The 23,231-nt window shown below is 37.2% G+C and overlaps 1 protein-coding gene across 1 annotated transcript in view; it reads left to right on the top strand.

Moving 5' to 3' along the window:
• The window catches only part of LNPK (lunapark, ER junction formation factor), a gene marked incomplete at its 5' end in the record, with an annotated part of 43,844 nt that extends 22,887 nt beyond the window's left edge, over nt 1-20,957 (top strand). The window contains 5 exons of the mRNA XM_082483460.1: nt 5,549-5,758; nt 10,876-10,981; nt 11,662-11,732; nt 13,010-13,180; nt 20,005-20,957. Coding sequence (XP_082339586.1) covers nt 5,549-5,758; nt 10,876-10,981; nt 11,662-11,732; nt 13,010-13,180; nt 20,005-20,198 — 752 coding nt within the window. The 3' untranslated portion in view covers nt 20,199-20,957. The remainder of the gene's footprint in view (nt 1-5,548; nt 5,759-10,875; nt 10,982-11,661; nt 11,733-13,009; nt 13,181-20,004) is intronic.
• Between the last annotated feature and the right edge of the window lie 2,274 nt (nt 20,958-23,231).

Raw genomic sequence — 23,231 nt, 5'->3', positions numbered from 1 at the left:
ATGTTAGCAGTAAAGCTTTTATCTCTTCTGGTGTCCTAGGCACAACAGCTTTTTCTCAAGTTTGCCCCTCACCTGTCTCTCCCATCATTCCATTTCTGCACCATTCATAGTTTTTTAAGGCTGAAGTGCCATTCTGACACCCTGTTCTGTTCTCTGTCTTAATACAGCTCATGGGTGGTTGCCAAGAATTTTCTGTCATATCTGTAGTGTTTGGGTAGTCTTTTTTTTTTTTTTTTTTAACTCTTTATGTTCATCCTTCTGCTTGAGAGATGTTAGAAATTGCTCCAGAAGTAGGGCGACAGATCTGTTTGTAGAATGCAAGTAATGCTGACCAGGGTTTGAAACTGCCTGGAAAGATGTTTCGATGTAGAGATCTAGAGATAACTAGCTATAAATTAAAACGACAATGGGAAGTCTTTAGTCACCCTGGGTTTATTAAGAGATATCACCAGCATATTTGAAAGTCCCGAGGGGTTATATGATTGTTCTCTTCCCTTCTGCCCACCCTGTGAAAGTAGTGATGGTGACAAGTGAGTTGCTCAGTCCCTATTAGTTAACTAGTCTTGTGTATGTTTGGGTTTACAGAAGCACATGCACTGTGCCTTTGATGCCGGGTTCTGAGTTAGTCAAAAGCAGGTTAGTTGGATCCAGCATATGGTGTGTTGTGTTGATTTTTGACGTGACTGTCAATAGAAGGGCTATAAGGGAGAGGTTCTGAGAGAGTTAGAAGTATTTCTAAGAGCCAGCCACAGTAGGCTGTGGTCTACGTTAATAAGCGTAGTATAATAAGAGTAGACTTGTAGAGTGAAACAGTTGTTGCTGAGGAGTTTGCCCGCACTGTGTATCTTTAGGGCTTTTTGTTTAGGGCTCACTGTAAACTGGTCTCATGGACCTGGAGGAAGGCACCTTTCAGTTTAGTTTCATTTGAGAAGAAGTAAAGTGCTGCTCTCCGAGACTGTGTTGTGGTGTGAACCAGAGACTTCTAAGTGGAGATGCAATTGAGAAAATGTAAAGGATACTTCTGATTCAAACATCAATCAACTTCTTTAGGTGCATCCACATTAAAGCAAGCGATGTACTTTATCCTGAGTAAAAGTACAGTTCAGCCTTAGAAAGGATTTTGGAAAATGAATTTTGTAAGTTATGGTTTGCTGTTGGATTCGATGATCTTAAGGGTCTTTTCCAACTTAAATGATTCTATGATTCTATATGAATTTGTTCGTATATAGCACAACTTCCTTTTTTCTCTTTTCCAATCTGTTCTCTAACACATTGAATTTAGAATTGGTGCTGCTTTTTGTCCAAGAAAAAGTGGATATTCAGACTATTGTATTTTGTGGATGCATTATAGTTCAGGAGGGACGTGGTGTATTTGGTTTTAGCTTGTGAAATTGTGGAGACTTATTTTCTAAATAACCTATTCTTGCTATGCGCAGTAATTATTTCCATTTTTAGCTTAAAAAACCTCCTAGCTTAGTGCTGTTCACACTAAATAATATCTGCCCAAAACAAATATTAGCTTCTGTTCTGTGCAGTGTATAACTTTAACTAGATGACACCTTAATGTGGTCGTGGTGTGATTTGGTGGATGTAATATGTGGTAGAATTATAGTGATTTGGAATAATAAAATATCTGTTAACAAATTAACATTAAAGCTTGCTTGATCTTCTCTTTGCTGAGTTTGGACACAAACTAGCGAGGCAGCAGAACTCATTACCTTGAGCTCTGTAATTGACTCTTTTTGAAAAGAGGGTAGGTAATGACCAATGTGTAATCAGATGGGACAATGTTGTGTATGAGGCAGCTGATGAAAGGTTAGTTAGTTATGTTTTTTGACTTACCAGTTGAAATGGAAAGTTGCTCATCATTCTAATTAGTACAAAGATTTAATCAGCGTTACATAATAGTTGGTTCTCAGAAAAATAACTGGTGGTGCTCCAATTGTCACGTGTATTTAGCTCTTTTCCTGCAGTCTTTGTGATTTTTGACACACATTTCTTAAATAATTTTAGTTTTAACAGGCGGTTCAGATGAATCTTGAGTTTGGCCTAAGAAAGCACCTGGATATCCAGAAGGAAAGGAATTAAACTTAAGTGCGATTTTATCTATTCAGAAATGTTTTGAAAGGTAGAGTTAATGAGCATGTAGTTATTCAGTACTTAGGCTGTATGAAAAAACTATGCTAACTATATATTGGCAGTGGAATAAATATTTATCAACAATATCCTGTTGTTTATACTTGCTCCCTTCATTGTTCTAATACAACTGTTAGCAGGGCTGTATTGTAAATGAGGTCACTCCATGACCCGAATTAAAAATAATGCAATAACAGATGGTTGCAAACTGTGGGATGGGTACAGGCAGGAGGAGGAAGAAAGAAAATTCTTGGTTGGTCTTTGCCACTAAAGCCAACAGTTATGCAAACTATATGTTGACCTGAATTGTGCTCTACATATTTAAAAATTATGTATTCGTCTCTACCGAAATTGAGGAGTTTAAGTGACGGGGAGATAAAATAATTATGCTTGTAAACATGAAAGATACACCTTTCTCACCACTGGCAATACCTTAATATTCTTTAAGAGATCGCACTGAATGATCAGTTTTGAGTAGTAGCCCTGTTAAGTAATGTGTCTGCTTATGTATCTGTATTGTTCAGTGCCAATAACTGCAGAATTTGGACTCCAGTGTGCTTGAAGAATGAAAATTCAGCTTTTAAGTTATTTATTGGCCTTCATACAGTTGGTTTGCAGACGCATGAAAGTCATTCAGGGAAAAAAAAACCTTGGAAAATTGCAAAACTTCAATAAAACTACATCAACGGTACCTGTATATTGTGTTAGCATTGAGACCCAACAGACATGTTAGTCAGCTAACTTGTGGAACCCGAGTTATGGAAATCTGGAGCTTTGCAAGAGGTTCATTATTAACACACTGCATCTCAACATAAGGCAGTTTGAGAAGTGTATAGATCATATGCAGTTACTGCAGAAAAATATTAGGGCTGCTATTGTGGAAGCGGCCAGCAGGTTTAAAAGGCATTAGAGGAGTTCATGGGCAATGGGGTCCGTATGCGATACTAAAATGATTACAGGGCTGTACTCTAATGTCCCTGACAATGCGTTTATGGATGCTGGGGGTGGTGTCAGAGGTGTAGGCAACTGAAAGCATTCAGGTTTGTGTGTTGTCATTAAATAACATCTACAACCACTCTAAGAGTGGAAATACTGGGTTGGGTGGACTAGCGGTCTTGCTAAGCAGAGCATTTCTTATTTTCTCATAATGTAAGTTCTTCTGGTAGCTTCTCTTACTTGGGGAGCAGCAGAGTGTAGGCAAGTTCTCTTAAGTATGAAATAAGAATAGAGTGAAAGCCAAATGAACTTCTAAGTGAAGTGGAAAAAAAAAAAGAAGCCTTGTGAATAACCTGATATTTTGTGGAAGCTATCAATGCATTCTTACCTCTGTAATGAGACTAAAACTAGTGCAGTACATCTGTAATACTGACTGTAAAGTACTTGGGTTCAACATCTTTGTAGGAGCAAAAATAGGTGTTGAGAGTCATTAAAGTAGCAGTAACTTTTTTAAAAACTGAAAGCCTTTTGAAAGGAGGCTTGCCAAAAATGACCTTTCAAAAAGAACGGGCAAAAAGGACAAAGCTCTTGCAGGTGGCATAGAAATTGCTTAGAAAATAGTGTATTATGGGCTCAGAATAAATGTGGATATGTTTGTGACCTATCAAAACACTCAGAGCTGTTAAGCAACCGAAATTGATGTGCTTAAACCATATCATATAGGAAGACAGTCTTCAAAATGTAGAAGTAACATCCATATGTAGAAATTAGTTATGATCTTTGAATAAAAACAGAATGAAGCAGGCTTTTTAATGACAAAGAATGCAGAAAATCATAGCAGTGGATTAAAATGTCTTGCAGATACTTAAAATTATCTTGGAACAAGTGGAGTTAGGCTTCGTGTTTGTCACTCTTTTTTTGAAGATCTGTGGAGCTGAGAATAGTTGGGAAATTGCATACTTTTAGCTTGATTTTTTTTTTTTTTTTTTTTTTTGAAACTAGTACATGAGTGGAAAATATAACACAAACTTGAACAGGTGGATATATAAATCACGGGGCAGAATCAATATATTGCTTGTAGATGAGTCCTGCCTGTTGGTCAGATGGCATGGAGAGGATAACGCTATTATTCTAGTGTAGTTAGACTTGAAAAGTTACTACTAATGTGTCTCACAAAAACTTGTCAAAGAAATGTCAGTTGTGAGGTTCACCATAAACGAATTCTTCATGAAAACAAAACTTTCAACACTGGAGCAGTTTTCAAAATAGAAACAAGTTACCATGGAAACCTTACAGGAATTTCTGCAACCACCTCACCAAGTTATCCTGGTTTTCAGGCTCCGAACAATTTAAATAGTGAAGGGGATAAACTTTACTTGTGAACACCAAGTTAAAATACAGAAACTTCATAGTCATTGGGTGATATGACTTGGACGATAAAGTTGTGTGAAGTAATGCAGTCATTCACGTGAAGGTGTGGCAGGGGAAAACTCGGAATTTCTTTTGCTCTGTAGGAAACTGAACTAAGTGGATTTTTAGTAAGGCTTTGTGCAGTTGTACTCTTCTAACTGATGGTACCAAAAGGTCTTTTATTCTTTCTTACAGTGTATATTAATCCTAATTATATATAGAGATAAGTAGGCAAGGACATAGCCTATGTATGCTGCAATTTCATGGCACTAGATGCTGGCGACTTTCCAACAGAACTTTTACGTTTGACCTAGTACTCCACTGATAGCACCTCTCTCTTAGCTACTGTAAACTGATGCTGCCCACTCCCCGCCTCCTCCAGCCCATACGGAAGCTTAACGTGGTTGTGTTGTACTTTTGGGGACAGGGATCATACCTTCAGACTTCAGCACACCCATCTCCCCGTGGCTGGTGGCCAGTGGACCTGTAAACTGCCTGCTGAGGCTTTAATGTCTTCCAGCCTGCCACAAAGTCAGCAAATAAAATCTCTCTAATCTTGAAACTTGAGGAGATGAAGTTAAAGTCCAATTCTGGTGTTAAATTCCGTTTGTTGTGAAGGAAGACGAGCGAGCTTGTTCAAACTAATGTGGGTGCTAGACACTAACTGTGTAGGGTACTGTAGCCTTAGGTGTAGGCATTCTTGGGGTGTACCTTTTAGAGACTAAGCTGTCACTTGTTAACCATGTTACTAAATCCAGCTGTTCCTATCTCCAACATTCTGCCTTAGAGAAGAGTCGTGAGGCAGGTATCTGCTAATTTTCTTCTAGAGGAATTTTGCCCTAAGGATTTAACAGTTAATGATTATTGCTATTAAAACATATTATTCTGTGTGGAGTTTATTTCTATGGTGTGCTCAGCCAGGCAGCTGGTGATCTTTAGTTATACACCTTTCTGGTTTTCTTTGACTCTGTAATTTGCTGATTGGAATAACAATATTAATTTGCTCTTACTAATCTCTTGCTTATGATGCTAGATGTTAAATTCGGTATGCACATGTTCTTGTCAGAAATTCGTCAGAGGACCACAGCTCAAAGAAATGCTTCTACGCCCCTGCCTGCGACTCCTAAACAAGGCTCTCCAAAATCACTGGTTCCAGCATCTCCTAATGTGCAGAGAGATACATCAGCTCTGAGTGGACCCCCAGAAAGAGCAGTTGTGCCATCCTTGCAGTCACCAAGACGCCCTGGATCCCCTGCTTCTTCAGTGCCTGGAATGGGTAAACAGAGCACTTAATGTTATTTACAGTTTATATTGTTTTCTCTGGTTACCAATAAAATAGGCCATTTTCAGACAGTATGGAAATGGCATTTCATTTGGAAATAGCAGAGCAGTTATCTGATTAAGCAGGAGTTCCATATTCAATTAGCCATAACTCTTTACAGCTGGCACCTTTTGATGCTGAAACCTATTGCCTGAGCTCATTTAACTGTTATGGCTTCTTTGTTTAAATGGCAATAAAACTTTGCAGTATTCTGTAGTCAACAATATAGCATACCTTTTTATGTTCTTAGTTTAGAAGAGCTCTACACTTATATAAATCAGGTACAGCGGAGAACACTTTCAGAATACATTCATGTTTCTCACTAAACCCTGCACATATTTTTTAACATGCATCTTGACATTTATTTAAATTTTTACTCTAGGAGGTACAGTCATGCAATCTATACTCATAGATTAAAGTGTAAAATACCAAATACACCAGAAAAGTAGTCTGTGGTACCTGAATTCTTCTAAAATTGCATTGTTATTTTGGTACGAGAGTCAAAAGTTTAGCAGCAGATTGAAATCGGCTCCTTTAAAACTTGTTTTCCTATCCTGAAAATGGTTTTTCCTTGATTTCTGACTTGGTGTTCAGATTGGATAGACTTTATTAAATAGAACACAAACTAAATTCTATAGGAGGGATGGCAAAACTTGAGAGTTTTGAGGGGGAGGCATTGTTTTCATTCTCCTTGTGGACGGTAAAGTGCTGTATGGGTTTGTGCCAGGCCCTGCATTTGTTGCAGGATGTCTGGCATGTTGGATCACAAGGCAAGAAAGGAGATGAAACGCTGCCTTGAAAATAGAAGGGATGCAACTTGCCAAGAATCTTCTGAGTGTCACTGTAGTGTGGAGTAGTTCTTTGCTCTTTATACAGTGATCAAGAATATTTTTGTTTGCCCCCTGATTTTTAACTTTAAGTTACTTAAGACTTATAAACTGTATGTCCTTGCTTACTAACTTCCATGATACAATCTAAAAGTAGGACTATACATTGACACCTGGTCTCTTAATGGAAGATCTCGGGCAGCTGAGTGTCAAAATGCCTGTTTGTATTGTTTAGTGTAGTGGTATAAATTTGTGATGAAAAGTTGTGATCTCTCACTTCTCTTTAGGGTCCATTAAGGCTTATTTTTGTTAGTAATGGTTTACCTGTATTATGAAACTGCTAAATTTGTTTTTATCCCTGAAGTGAACTGTAAAGGCAAGTTATTAGTAAGTCTTCATTATCTTGAAGTACCAGAAATCAGCTCCTTGCACCAGGAGATTTGTCATTTGGTTACAAACCATGTTTACGGAAACCTGCTTTCTGAAAATTCCTTAATGAATTTAAAATCGCATGCTCCTTCTTGTTTAAGAAGATGGCTGTATAATAAAATAATATCGGCTATATAATTGTTTTATTCTTAGGGGAAGATTCAGGCACAGTGAGTAAGCTGGATGAAATTCAGCCTTTACTGCAGAAATGACTTAGAGGAGGAAAGAAAAAGAAATAATTGACTTGTTTGAAAGGACAGTTGCCAAGCCTGTTAATTAAAATATTTAATGTCATATTTGTGACGATGCTTTATAGGCACATAATTTTTCTATTTTCACTAGTAACTGTTATTTTTACCAAATGTGTTATTTTGCTGTAGATAGCAATGGAAGCCATTGCGATTGTTGGTTCATGTGGAAGCCCTGTTTTCTCTTGAATTTCCCCAAACCTTCCAGGCATATAAAATCTCAGTCATGTAGATATAGTGAAAAGCGTGTAAATTCAGTATCTGTAAGAGTAATATCATTGCATCTAAGTTTATGCATGGCTTGCAACAAATATGAATGGCCTTAATTATCTCTACTTTAGAGAAGATTAATAATTCATTTTTGTTGTATTTTGTGGAGGAGAATCAATTTAACGTGTATTACCACAGAGCTCCCATATGTTTGAAAATTAATAACCAGCAGGTAGTTGAGAGTTTGCCAAGCTTTGCAGAAATGACCAGTCTTTCTACGATGATTGTTTTTGATGTTTATATTAATTACTGGTGTCCATAACAGCATGAGAACTAAGATGGTTGGGTTGAGTTATTAGTAGGCAAAGTAATTGAAGTTGTTCTTGGATACTGTTGTGATGTTTCATTCTAGGTAACTTTATTTAATTTTTACCTTGTTCATTAACTTTGAGAGTCTTCATATGTTGATGATATACAGGTCATAAGAAAATTTGGTTTTGGGCTAAATATATGTTTAAGTGTTAGCCAGGTATTCACAAAATTATTCTACAGTTTTAATTTTATTGCAGATTATATCACTGCTCCGGATCTTTACTTCACACCTGTGTCGGATGTTGTCTATTCCCTTTTTTTAATGGAAGTATTGGGTCTTTCACGTTTTTGTGAAGTTTAAGGAGTGCATTTGCCTGAATTCTTCTTTGGACTGGTTTTTCAGAATCTATAAAATGAAGCATTAGGTCCAGTTTATGTTGCACTGAATTTGTTCTGTCTTGCTGCTGTGAGGGTTTTCTTTAGTCTGGGCTCCTGCTGGTTGACAGAATACAGGAATAACTTTGGAATGTATTTGCTGGTATCTCCTGAATTCAGTTCTCTTGTTTGTGAAAATGAGGGTTATTTTAAAAACACTTGTGCTAAGCATGATGCTTTTTTGTGCTTATTGAAGGGTTGTAAATTGCAGTAGTTTCTGGTCAAATTTTATTGTGCTTGTAAAGATTAAGACGGTCCATTTAGGTCAATTATCCATTATTGATGAGAGGTGTTTTGAAAGCCTGTGTTGTTAGAAATATTGTAACCGTAATGGAAAGATTAGTCTTATTCTGTGTGTAGTACTTTGAGAGGGCACAGCTGAAAATGTTTGATTCCTGCAATATTTCTGGTGCTTGCAGTTGAGGATGGAGGCTAGCTGTACGTGGCATTCATCTTGAGGTTTACCACAATGTAGTGCATTCTGCCGTAAGGTACTCTTTTTTCCTTTGTTGCTAACCTGTGAAGGTTAAAAGGTAGAAGTCTTGATGTTAATTGCTGGCTTTTACATTTAATGCTGTATTTAAACTTAAAGCCCATTTTGGATCAGCCTATCAAATAGTAAGACTTGATGTGTTGTCTTTGCCTGTGTGTAGTCTACTTAGGAACAGTTAAATTTGTCTTTTGAGAAGCTTGAAGTCCACTGTGTTTTGTGTGTGTGTTCCCCCCCGTGGTATCTTTCAATTAAATGTTCTTCTGAATTAGTGCAAGGTGCTAACAAACTCTGCTCTCTTGGTTGTCCTTTACTTGAATTTTTTTAAAAAACCTTTTTGCATCTTTTTGCAATGGGTTTAATTTGTTTTACCTTTTTGCATCTTCAGACAGTGGGTTTAGTTTGTTTTACCCTTTAGCTTCCTCTTTGTTTGCTGGGCATTATGGAGGATTCTGTGAAACATGTCTTCCCAAGAAAAATACTGGATGCATACAGCAAATTGAAAAGAGGATTGAAGGCTGAATCTGTGGTCACTAAAAGCCTTTTTTTTTTTTTTTTTTTTTTTTTTTTTTGCCATGCTTTTTGTATATCTGTTCTTTACTGGCTATAGTGAGAATAACTACAAGCCAGAACTTTTCCCTGAGGAAGCACTGGTCACTTTTTGTGCCTTGAGAATTTTACTTTTAAGAATTAAATATACTTAGTTTTTGCATGGCTTCAGATTACCATATGCTCATCTCAGTACAAAACTTGTTAATTTTAATTGATTTTTTTTTTGTTGTTGTTTAACCTTTTTAACTATCTTGAGCTTGAATCGGACTTGTACTAATGTAAAAGTAATTTTTTTCTGAGTCTTATCTGTCAGGTTTCATAACTCTGTCTTCAGGTGTCTTGAAGCTGACCTCTTTGTCCCAGTTTGAGTTCTGAAAGGGACTGGTTTGTTGTCCTACTCAAATATCCTTTTTTGTGGCCTTTGAATGTTATTCATAAAGGTCTCATGGAAGTTCATTTTAAGTCTTCCCACCCCCAAGTGCTCACTGAATTATCTTGCATTCAAGACTATCTGTCTGGTATCTGTTTATTGAAAGTACTGTAACTCAATACCTCCTGTGCTTGTGAAAAATGTCTCTTGGCCAGCAGTGTGGCCTTGGGAAGAAGTTTCAGAGACTTAGTTATTCGAATGGTCACATCTCAATGATTCAGACTTAGTTTCTTACTGAATTCTGTTTTGCTCATTATGCCTAGCATCTTCTGTTTTAAGGCTGGAAAGGAAGGTAGACGTAAGAACTCAAAGCTACATAAATGGAAGTTGGCAGCTCGCAGTGGTCTTGTGCAATAGATCAGATGTCTTTCCACAAAGTTTTAAAGCAAGTTTGCGCCATTGGTCTACTTTAACTGCCATATATAAACAGAGGTGAAAAAGGTGGTACCACCTATTGCTGTTACCTGTTCTTAATGGAGTTTTATTTTGATAGTAGTTTGTTAAACACATGGGATATGAAAAATGGTATCTTAACAGTGGCCTTCTGACTTCTTTGACTAAGCAAAAATCTGAAGGTATCTAACTTTCCATTAAACATGGGATTACCAAAATGTCAAATGGCTAGACAGGTTTAATGTGTAGACTGAATACCACATGATCATGCTCTCTGTGTGTATAGTAATTGCACAGAAACCAGTGGGTACTTCTCTGGTAGCATCTTTACTACTTCTACTGTTTCGATTTGTTTTAGCAGATTTATTGGTGTAAACTTGAGGTGTTGAATATGCAGAGTTGAGAGTGTATGAAGAAAACTCAAATAAGGAGTTTTTCTTTGCTTAAAAAGTCTCTATTTGTGAGTAATTAAATACTATTGATGCCTTAACTTCTTTAGAAGTTATAAATTTAATTATATATCCAAGGTGTAAAAGTAGAGTGATTTGATAAGATTATAAGCTAAAGGAGCAGAAGAGCACTTTCAACTGCTGTGGGTTTAAAAATCTTGCAGCTTTCCTAAGAAATATAGCCATGCATATTAATTAGGTACAATTATTTTATTACACTATCATGCACAGTGAAATATCATGTTATATATAATAATATAGATGAAAATAATTTTGACATAATTCATGTCTTCCTAGGTCTTCATCCTCCAGGCCCTCCTTTAGCAAGACCTATTCTTCCTCGGGAAAGAGGAGTTGTGGATAGAGTTATTGAATATTTGGTTGGCGATGGTCCTCAAAACAGGTAAAATGTTGCTGAAGGAAATACCTAAACACTTAAGAGATAGGAAGCCAAACGCGTCAATGTTAAAAGAATTGAAAATTAATTTGTTGGAAAACTTTATAATGAAATGCTCCTTTCTCAGTGCTTCATCTGAAAACTTTGTAGGAAAAATGGTAACATTTTGACAAAATTCACCTCCACTTTGGGTGATATTAACTGTGTGATAAAGAGAGGAAAAATCTATGCTCAAGTGGGTGAATGAATTATATTTTGAACTAAAAATAAATGTAAAATTATCTTCGCATTTCAGTTTTATTACCGCTATAATGCTTTCAGATTTCCTTCAGCACTGTTCAAACAGAGCTTTCATGTTAACCATGGTCACTTTTCATATTGACTGTATTCTCATGAAATATAAACTTAACTCGGATGTTACTTTCTGACAATGATGACATTACAAATATGTTGAACCATGAAGATTAAATTGTAGCTAAGAATATTTCACTGTTTTTAAACAAACTTTTAAACCTATTATTTAATAGACAGATTTAGTTTGCATTAAAGTATAATAATTTCACTGTGGAAGTTAGCTTTTAAGAGTAAATATCTAAGCTGTTAGTCAATATCTAAGGTAAAATGCATCTCATTTCAGTGTGTTATTACTTAAAGGTATGTAATTATATATTATTCATGTTCTCTAGGTACGCCCTTATATGTCAGCAATGTTTTTCTCACAACGGTATGGCTTTGAAGGAGGAGTTTGAATACGTAGGTAAGAGCTAATCTGGGGCAAGCTCTATAGTAGTTGGCTTATGTTTCATAACTAACATGAATCATACTTCATCTTGGTTGCAGTTAAGTACTTAACTGACACTGTGAAATACTGCTTCCTATGGGAGCAGTTTTATGGTAACTTACTACTCTGTATCTTAAGATTCACTTCAAGACTTAAGAGAAGTACTTTATTGCAACCTTCAGGCCAAGGATTTTATGTGTAGAAAACTATTCAGTAGAAATAAGCCTCCTCCAATACATCCCTGAGAATTGCTACTGGCTATGAATGGTTCTCAGAAGGGTTTTATATTGAGAAACTATCTGACATTGAAGTCTGTCTCTTTTACCAGAACTTAAACAAAATTTTGCTTTGGCAAGAAGATCTTGAGGAGGTATCGGAAAAGGAGTGGGAACAAGCCCTAGGGGGCTATATGTGAATTTATGGCTGACAATAACTTAAGACAGACACAGCTCTTTATTGAACACAGATGTTTTATTTTGCCTCCTTTCTACCACAAGTGTAAACCTGATGCTTAAGAGATGAAGGAATCTTAGATAAATCTATTTCATTTTGTTTTGTTTAATTTTATGAGTAAATATACAGCATTGTAAGAATAAGATGAATATTTCCGGTGGAACCAAAGATATATAGTCATCTTAGCTCAAGTGAGTTCACAGTTCAACTGTGCAAGAAACTGCCACTTCCCTCCTTGTCTTGGGGGTGGTGGTGGAAATATGCTTTTAACTATTAAGTGGTATCCAGTACTTCTCCAGAACAAAACTGCCTTGTCTTAATTAAGCACCACTGGAGCAGGATGTTCCTCAAAAAGCAGAGTGACACATACCTTGCAGAATCCAGAGCATCCCCTTATTCAAATGGTGAGGAAAGTGGCATCTTAAGCGGGGCGAGGGGAGGGAAATCATCTGCCAACTTAATTCTTTTGTAGAAAAGAATAGAAGAACACTATGTGGCAGTGTCTTGTACAGAATTGGATTATTTTGTTCATTGTGGTAAAATCTTTCACATTGGTGGGCAGTACTCCTAAGTGCAGCAGAGCTGAAAGCAAACAGGTTTTTAAGAAGCAAATGTATGCTGAAGTTAAAAATAGAGCTATAGGAAGAGCTTGTGCAAATGTGAAGGTACCCTCAGGTACTGGTAGTCACTTATATAATTCTCTGGTTTTAGTATTTTGTACAGTCAGAGTATAGTGTAGGAATAAAGGTGAAATGTGAAATTAATTATTGAGGTTACTTATTGGGTGTGCTTTTGTGTAGCATTTAGGTGTGCCTACTGCTTTTTCCTGAATCCTGCAAGAAAAACTAGACCTCAGGCTCCACGACTTCCAGACTTCAGTTTTGAAAAAAGGCAATCTACAGAATTGCGATCTGAAGCTGAGCCTAGAGAACCTAGAGAGAGAAAGCCCCAGGAGACTCAACAGGCAGAAGGTATGTGTGAATCTCCTGAAGTCTGCTCTGTTTTAAATGTCTAATGAAATCCTGCCCCCATCATCTAGCTCTCTTGTCTAGATGAGTTTTTTAAAAGGACAAGAACAACTGAAGAACTCAAACATTGGAACAGGCTTCCTAGAGGGGTGGTTGATGCCCCAAGCCTGTCAGTGTTTAAGAGGCATTTGGACAATGCCCTTAACATGCTTTAACTTTTGGTCAGCCCTGAATTGGTTAGGCAGTTGGACTAGATGATTGTTGTCGGTTCCTTCTAACTGAAATAGTCTAGTCTGTTCTACTGTAACTTCATAGGGGGTGCAGTTTATATTTTTCTTTTTTTCAATTCTTCATGTCCCTGCTTCTAGCTTAGCTTGTTGATACTATTGTCTTCTGTCCTGAACCCTAAAATTCCTTCATACTAGGCAATGTCTCATGTAAATGATGGCATAACAAAACTTTTCACACTAATGTTCCTGATAAACAGATAGAAACATAGCATTGTAAATTACAGGAATTGTTAAGGAGGGAATATGTCCCGAAGTGGTTAAATTTCACTGTGTTCAGCAGGTCATTTGATGGAGGTGTGTTGGAATTTCTGCCTTTGTTCCTTTTGCCGTTTTCCTCAGGGCAGGAAAATCTAGTAAAACTGCCTTGTTTAAAATCAGGGAGTTCAAAGACAAATTGTCAATTTTAATTTAACATAGTTCCTTTTGAGACATTTTATAGTCTGCAGATACAGTAGGCATCTGGTGTACAGCCAACAGGAAGATGCAGTGTTTTAAGAGACTCCAGAAATTACAATTTCAAACCAGAGAATCTCTAGTTAGATGTGCTGTTGAGTACTTGATGGGATTTTACATTCGTTTAAACAGGGATCATGGGTGGAAGTTATTGAATAGTGTACAGCCCTGAGATTCGTGCTAGAAACAGACCAACTGTGGGAAACTGTCAGAGTGTAACAGAAAGAATGTTTCTGCTTGATTATCTTTAACAGGGAGTACAAAATGGCAGCAGCCTTTATTTTCTGGCGCGAGAAGGCTGCAAGAGACTGGTAGGAAAGTCATATCTAACTGTAGCCATCTCTGGGTGTGCTCTGATGTGGGTGCATTAGAGGGAAAACTTGGCTGGTTTCTCTTCCTGTGCCATAGTGTGCTCTCACTTCATTAAAAGTAGTATTACTAGCATGAAGGTAAGAGGGACATCGGATGCGTGAAGCTCAGACAATGCAAATGTCACCTTTGCTCTCAAATGAGCTAATCTTTTCAGTGAGTGGAGGGCAGGTTAGTAGCTTCTTGGCTACTTTTCTGTAAGAATCTTCTAATTTTAAAAGACATGTTACTGGGGTCTTAAAAACTCTGCTTAGTTTCCACTGTTTGAATCAAATGGGAAAGCCCTTAAACATGGATATTCAGCTCTTAGAAGCCCTCGAGGCATATACCTCTGAGTATTATCCATGACTGCATTTTGTTAGAGATTTTGGGAGAGGGGAGGTGTGCTAATTAAGCTGGTATTATCATTGAAGGAAATGCTTATCAAACTATGCCTTTAATGGGTCTGAGCTACTGAGTCAGTTTATAGATGTTGTAAAAAATGTAAAACCTTAAGAACTAGTGTGAGATTTTTCGTTAGGTGCTTGAGATGTAGGAGTGAAAAGTCTGCAAAATAACTCTTTTGAAAGCAGAATTTTATCAAGTATTTCAGGATAAAAATAGGATAGTTGTATTGGAGTAAATGTGATTTTTACCGATTTACTTTTGACACTGAAAATGACTTTTTTGTTGCTGTGGTCTTGTATTAATGTGCTGCGTTATTTAAAAACAAGGACAAAGGAAACTGCTGTTGGGTTTGTTCACCAGTTCTCTTTTCCTGCTAGGAAGTAGATGGTGAAATTTTTCAGAAGAGGCACAAGAAATAAGTAACTACTACACTGACTTTTTGGTTTATCTAGCTGAATTATCTGATCTTTTCTAAATATTTAATCTCCAAGACGATATAAACCATTCTTTTTTGATAATTAGTAAGTGGCCAGAAATGGAGTATGTGTTAATATTTTACATAACTAATATCTGAGAAATGTCTTGTTGATGTAGAAGAGGCCGACGCTACCCTATCAGTTTGTCACTGTGCATTAACTGGCTGCGACTTGCCACAAAGTAATCTCTTATGAATGAGAAAATATATCATTTTCAGTAAATTACCTTTTCCATCAGAACCGTAATTTGGAACATAACTGCTTACAGACAGTTGGGCTTTATTAATAAAAGAACTTATTCCGTGATTGTAAGTTTTTAAGGTATGAAACTGTCATTGAGGCGTAGCTCCGGGGAAGGCTTTTGTTCACTACAGTAATATAGCTGCTATCATAGCAAGAATAGAAAATATCTTCACTTGCAGATGGAGACAAACATTAACGTGAGGAAACCAACTTCACCACAGTGTTGACAGCACAGGGAGATCCAACTCTTATCTGTAACTCACTTAAACCGTAGCTGTATAGCTCGAAGAAAGCTGCAAGCTAATGTGATACAGAAGTGCTATAAATACTTTTTTTACCAGTCAGCTACTTTTACTAATGAGTACAGCATGAAGCTGAATCTCTTTTCAGTTGTGTGCTCACGCAGTGACAAGCATGTTACATGCAACTCCTGTGGATAAGAGATCTGAAGAACGGTTATGGGGAGTGCTGTTGGCACTGAACCTTGGATTTTTAATCCTCTGGAAATATGGAGTCATCAGCTGTCAGTCTGATGCAGATTGCTGGCACAAACGTCATGCTTCCCTGTTCAGCAGAGTAACTTGGGAAATTCTGGTACCAGAATGAAGCAATATACTTCGGTTCTTTCCTTACCTTTTTCTGAAATGGCTCAATCTTGAATTTTCTTTTCATCAAAGGCTAGTCTGTTCTCTTATGTACTTCTCTTAAAAATATTAATGTTTGGATCATATCAAAAAAGCCAACAGGAACCGCTTTTATCCTCTTGATTAATTTGGCCTTGCCTATATTTGGTACTGTTACACTGCATTCTTGATACAGGTTTAGCATTTAGCTGTGTTTTGAAGGTTGAAACAATGTGACTGCTTCAGTGTTTTTTGATGAATATCTGGTGCTGATGTTCAGAGGTCTTCATTAGATGCCTTTGAACTTCAGATTTCACCACAGTGGCCAGCACTTTGTGGAGACAACTTCCTGTGTTGTCTCCAGATTTTTATGGAATTCCTTGACCCTCTTGGTGAAATATTTTATGATGATTTAGCGCACTGTCACTTTTAAGGATTCTTGGAATACAGCAACTGCTGGTACATTTGAAATGACTTGGTTTGTTGTTCAACAGAAGGATTCACAGTAGTGCTGTCCTCCAGAAATAATACTGCTTCAAGTGTGTGCTTGCTTACGAGTTCAACCAAAAGTGGAGCTTGGCTTTGGGCAAGTGTTACAGATGGAGCAGAAGCTTTTATCTAGGAATAAAACTGGTCGAGGACAAAGGACTAAGAAATAAGCTTGAATATTTGTTCTGGTCAAAAAAAAAAACAAAACAAAAAACCAAAACAAAACCAAACAACAAACCAACACCAATAAAACAGCACTCTGGACTTGAGGCACTTTCTGTTTCAGGGATTTGGCTTGCCTTTTTACTAAATATGCTTGGCTTTCATAGGACAGCGTGAGACTGCTATATTTTTGTAAGTTGTTGTTTGTTTGCAAAGATGTGAGTTTCTGCCTGCTGTGCTCTTTCCTTAGTTCAACTAGAATTCAATGATTTCTCAAGTAGACATGGGTCAGCATACCTCGAGTTTAATGAGTTGTAAACAAGTTCTTTTTGTTTAAAAATGTATTATGTTTCCAGTCTACCACAGTTCAGTTTTGCCAAACATAACTTGCCTTTTTGGTAGGATGTAAAGGCTACAGGGACTCAAATGCTGTGCTGTTATCGGGCTGCTTTTTCAAAGGCTTTGCAATAGCTTTCTGTGATAGCAAAGCCGTGAACACAGACTACTGTGAAGCACATGTTCCTTAAAGATACTTCAGACACATGGCATTGTGTGAAAGTCTGCCCTAATGGGGAGCTGCAGTAGTGAAGAAACCTTGTCCCCAAAGTCTTGAAAATACAAGTAAAGTAGCTATATTTTAGTGCAACTGTACTGTTTTTTGTGAATTCCTATATAACAGACATACATCTACTTAATTTAGTAGTGATGCAGTATTGTGATTTCACTGGTTATGCAGTGAAATCTTCCCTGCAGCAAGAGGAGGGGTAGCTGACTACTTAGAATGTGAAGTACACATGCTTTCTAAGTACTGAGCAGTAAGCGCGAGTGTTGAAAAAAGGAACTGCTGTAGCCAGGAACAGGTTTTTAAAGTTGCATTAATGCAGCTCTTAAATTTGCCTCAGGCCAGCATAGGGCTGTTTGCTGTTGAGATCATGTATGTGCAGCAACATTCTTCAGCTAAGTCATGGATTAAGTATTAATCATCAAGGACACTTATTTTCTTTTGTTATCTTTTAAAGTTTATGGTCAGAGCTTTCTCTTGTTAGCTGCTGCTCTTGCAGTAACTTAAATTATGCAATACCGAGATCAAGTTGACTTTAGGCAAGCTTTCCATTAATCAGTGGATTTAAAATGGAATCACTGTATATGTTTAATGAAGGTAGGCTGTGTTTTTAGTTGGAGTTAGTAGCACCACTTACTATGATTGACCTGACTACTCATTTAAAGGACGTACTCTTTATAAAAAGTTCCTTATAACTTTGTCAGGCTTTAGACCAAAATTTGCCACGGAAGTTTGTTCGTTTTAACTGTATATTCTGGAGAGTATCAAGAGTTTCACTAAGTTTAATCCAGAACAAAGTGAAGGGAAAAGTCTCATAATAGCTGATGATGTCTCCATACCTTCTAGTAGAATATAAAAATGAAAGTAGCATCCTTCGGTTCCTTTGAATACAGATAGTTGGAATGTGCACTGGATCAGGTTTTCTCCTTTTTAATTGGACGCTTCTGCTTGCTTCTGCTAGTGGCTGATTGTCTCTGGGGCTGTCCTCAAATACGTTGTAGATGCTCGGCATCCTCCTGATCTGACTGAATGAAAAGTTTCTTTACTGCAATCAGAGAAGGAACGAGTCACTTCTGCAGAGTGCTAAGCATAGTTCAATTGAGGACTACAGGACTGAAACTCTGTAAATAAGTAATGGTTGGGCTACGCTACAAATAAGATGAGAGGGCATGGAGTTGTCTGTTCCTCATATCCTATACTTTCTTTGACTCGAGCCCGAACAGCAGCAATCAAGAAGGAATGTAACTCAAGTGTGGAGCGATTGTAGCAGGAAAAGGCACAAACTTATTCATAGAATTTGAGGCTGCAGAAAAAATGCAGAGATGAGACAGAAAGAAAACTGACACTTGGGAGATAAAGATTGAGCACAGGCTGGGATGGGATCGAGATGGAAATTGAAGAGCAGGAAGAGAGAGTGGGATAGTCTGGAAAGAAACTGGGAACATTAATTTGCTTGGGCAGAAATAGGAGCATTGACCATCTGACAGATGGCTCCAGAGAAGTTTTGAAACGAGAAGCCAGGGCAGGTGTTGAGCAGCCTGTAATTGAGAAAGCAGGGAAGGAAGCTGAATCAGGAGGTAAGTCAGCTGCAGACTTGCTAAGATGGAAGATCCAGTCAGAGGAAGAAATGGACAAGCTGGGCTGCACTGAGCAACCAGAGATGGAGCCTGGAACTAGCTATATGGAGATGTGTAGGGGAAAAGGGGTCTCGTGTCCCTGATGACAGAGGGCAGTTGTACCAGGTCTGCTGAACAGGGGTGTACAGCAGCTACTCTTGTCAGTTGTGACCTGAGAAGCCAGAGCAGTGGTTCTAAAATTTTCAGCCCTGCTAGAATTTGTGAATAATCAGCCTGAAGCAGTCCGATTACTTTGACACCCAACATGTTTTGATAAATATGAAATTACAAACACTTGATAAGGTTAATATTTTTGAGCTGTAACTTTGCATCAGTTTTGCAAACTGTTTGTCTTCACAGTATATGTTAATACTGTATGTTATTGACTAGTATTAGTCAACAAACTGCCATCAATAGTCTCATTCTACAGTACCTTTGTGTCATTTAGTGCAACACTTAGCGTTCAGTTTTTCAGTGCTTATGCTTACTTCAAAATGTGACTGTCTCTTACTTCTTATATGCTACTGAAAGCCTGTTTGTGAAGCTAGAATTTACTACTTTAGAGGTGGTGCTCATGATAAATACTTTTGACTGATCTTCAAAATATGCCTATTATCAAAAAAACTCCCATTCCAGACTGAGAGTAAAGATACTCCTGTGTATCCTTCCTATACTTCCTGTAGGAAGACTGAGAATATGCAGTAGTTTTTATTGGCTGTTCTGAGATGTTGAGAACTAGATTATTCTAAAAGTTCTGTGTGCAGACCGAACTCTTAGAAGCAGCTATATAGTTGGTAAAACTTCCATTACCAAGCACAAAGAAGCTAAATTACCATCATGTCATATTTCTGACACTGTCTCACGTTAATGAACAAGCTTAGAAAGAGTCTGTTGAGGGTGAACATATACAAATAATACGTAATTTTTTTGTAGTGGAATCTGAACTCTTTTCCATAACACTTTTCTTAAATTTTACAGGTTTTGCCTGTGACCGTCTTATTAGAAAAATAGTACAGTTTTTAGCAGTTGAGAATTTCATGCAATGACTAGTCAAAACCTGTGTGTGATTCCAAAATGCTCTTTTGTTTGCTTTTTTAGAATATTAGCTACCTCTTAATTTCTGGAAATGGTTATTTAATAATTTTTTCTTTTCACAGAATCTGAAGATGTGGCCCGGATCACTGATACAAATGAGGCAGATGATAAAGCACCAAGTCTTGAGCAGCTAAACGATAAGATAGCGGAAGAAGTTGAAAAAGAAGAAGCAGAAAACGTTTCAACAACTGAAGACTCGATTTCAGAGTCTACTTCAGCTGAACCAAGTGAAGAATCTTTCATGAAAGCAGAATAAAGTACTTCAAGTGCCTTCTGTAGCTAGTTTTTAGCTTTTTTTCATGCCTGTTGTTACTATTCAGGTGAGCTTTTTTTTTTAATGGTACAACTTAAAAATCTCGCTTGAGCTTAAACTGCCTCAACTGCCACAGTATGTCAAAGCTATGTGTAAAAATGGGTATTGTAAATTAAGCATGTGTTTTTTAAATAAGTTAACACACGGAATGTATAGTTGGTGGAAGTCTAACAGTTGTAGCCACTGTTCAGTTTGCATATTTAAAAACTTAAAAGTATAAGCTTTGCTAAGGGTGACCTATAATTTGACATCTCTTTAGCTGTCACACATAAGAGCAATTACTGGCAGCAGCTGACCTAGTAAGTTTGGTCTGGTGAACTTAAGATACTTTTTAATGCTTCCCTGTTAAAATGAATTAAGTACACTTTAAATACACAGATGTTTACAAGTTAAAGTGTCATCCGACATTTGACTTAAGCGTATGGAAGTGTCATTACAGTGTTGTTAATGTTATTCATTGTCTAACTTTTTGACAGAATTCAGTTAAATGGCACTCGGATAAATGGCATCTCCTTTGGTATTTGCATTGCAGATGAACCAGAGGCACATACATACAAAACTGTTTTGTGTTTACATAAAATATAGAAAGTCTCTGCACTTGATTGTACTTGAATACAAAGCACTATTTATACCTGTACAATAATGACAAGATATAAGTGAATTTTGTGCCTTTGTGTATTTTGTTAAAGGAAAATAAAGACATCTAGCAGCAATACTTGCTTTGTGATTCCTAGAACTGGAGTAAGCTTCTGTTCTGCTGTATGCAGCTATTCTACAGTTACTTTGTGGAAGTTCAGAAGGACTATGACCCCTTAGAAGGAGCGTGTCTATATGTAGCTAAGGTGGCTTTGACAGAATAGAAATAGATCCCTGATCAACAGGGGAAGTGCATGTCCATTTGCCAAAAGACTTTCCTAACTGTGCCTAAAGTCTGTTGATACTATTTACTGTTAAAATGACAATATTTGCTGCTGGATTACTGAAACTGTACTTTTTTTATTGCATACCTTTTCAAGGTAAGGACACTGGTGAGGCCACACCTTGAGTATTGTGTCCAGTTTTGGGTACCTCAATACAAGAGAGATATCGAGGTGCTGGAGCGAGTGCAGAGGAGGGCAACGAAGCTGGTGAAGGGCCTAGCAAACAAAACATATGAAGAGTGGTTGAAGGAGCTGCGACTGTTTGGTTTGAGGAGGAGGAGGCTGAGAGGAGACCTCATCACTCTCTACAACTATTTGAAAGGACACTGTAGAGAGGTTGGTGCTGGTCTCTTCTCAAAGGTAATTAATGACAGAACAAGAGGGAATGGCTTCAAGCTCCACCAGGGTAGATTTAGACTGAACATTAGGAAAGAATTTTTCACAGAAAGAGTGGTCGGGCATTGGAATAGACTGCCCAGGGAGGTGGTTGAGTCACCATCCCTGGATGTGTTTAAGAGATGTTTAGATGTGGTGTTGGGGGATATGGTGTAGGGGAGAACTTTGTAGAGTAGGGTAGATGGTTGGACTCGATGATCCCAAGGGTCTCTTCCAACAGAGACAATTCTATGATTGTTGTACATCTCCTGTTAGATATAACAGCTAGGAACCTGGACTAGAATTTTCCTGGTGCCTAGAAGAGAGGTACCTAAATCAATTAGATTTTTTTTTTTTTTTTTTAGAAATAAATGCTGACTATGTGTAACTTGGTTGTTTTAGTAGTAGTTCTGATAAAAGTTATAATATGTGTGGTGTTCTCTGTATACCTTACTATATGAAGGGAAGGAGAAACTTCAAAAAACATTTTTTATCCATCGTTTTGTTACTAAAGTGAACTGGTTTTACAGTGTAAAGGAGGCAAAAAGCTAAACCTTAGTAGCTCAAAAGCCCCCTACAAGAAAACCATGTTTCTAGATGTGACCTTAGTATCCTTGTCTTTATATGAGACATAGTTATGTGAATAGCAATGATTAATTTTCTTTTCCAAATACATGCTTTATTTTCTGATTCTTTGGGGTTAGTTTAGAAGTTCAACCCTTACATCAGTCAGAATCAGGTTCGATCTGTATTTAGATAAATGAGGAAATTTTTTATGGTTCATTAACTAAATTGCAATTCACATCTTAATTAGTAGTCTTAACAGACAGCATGTAGGCATGTGATTAAAGGAGTACTTGTAGGTGTTAGGCTATATTTATAAACAATTAGTAAAAACAGGTAACCATCTTGTGCATGACTGTCTTAGTTGGGAATACAAAGAAAACAGCCCCTTTTCCAAACATATCTTATGGTATGAGAAGAGTAAAAGGTACAAAGTGATAGGGGGAACGCATTCTTAATACTTTGAGAGTGTATTTTGTTTTCCAGAACTTCTTTAAAATAAAGTTTTGCCTGAAAGGTGACAAAGCTCACTCATTATTTTGTAAGACTTTCAGATGTTAATATCTACACTGCATTTTTTACCTCACTAATTTATCTGTTTAAAGGCTGATTTCTTTGTAGAAAAAAAATATCACAGAATATTTCAGTAATTCAGCATAGTAAGGTGTTGAATGTACTTATAAGCACTAAAACCAAGTAAAATTTGATGTTATGATCCCTCATATGGGATATGAATGCATGAATTGCTGTCACTTCTGAAGTTAAGATTATTCCAGGCCTGTGTATTATTTCCTTTCAAAAATTTGTATCTTAAGTGTCAGGCTTTTTGTAGAGTAATTTTAGGTGCTTCCCAGGACAAGCAACCACTAATCTGTAATGTATATAATAGCTATTGAATTGACCGAGAAAATGATTTGTTTATATTGGAGCTCTATATTAAAGTTTTTTTTTTTTTTTCATTAGCCTGAAAGATGTCTGTTTTCAGTTATCCTGCTTTTGTCAAGGAAACTGATGCTGCTTAAGTTGTTGGGAATCTGAATTTTTTTGAAAGAGGAGGTTCAGTATGTGGTATGGGGTGGGGGGAACAGGAAAGCGTTATTTCTCCCAGCGTTCTTAA

Source organism: Vanellus vanellus (genome assembly GCF_965231255.1).
Source record: "Vanellus vanellus genome assembly, chromosome: 5".
NCBI classification, from domain to species: domain Eukaryota; kingdom Metazoa; phylum Chordata; class Aves; order Charadriiformes; family Charadriidae; genus Vanellus; species Vanellus vanellus.
The sequence above is the reverse complement of the archived record's forward strand: the minus strand, read 5'-3'. Positions and strand labels throughout refer to the sequence as shown.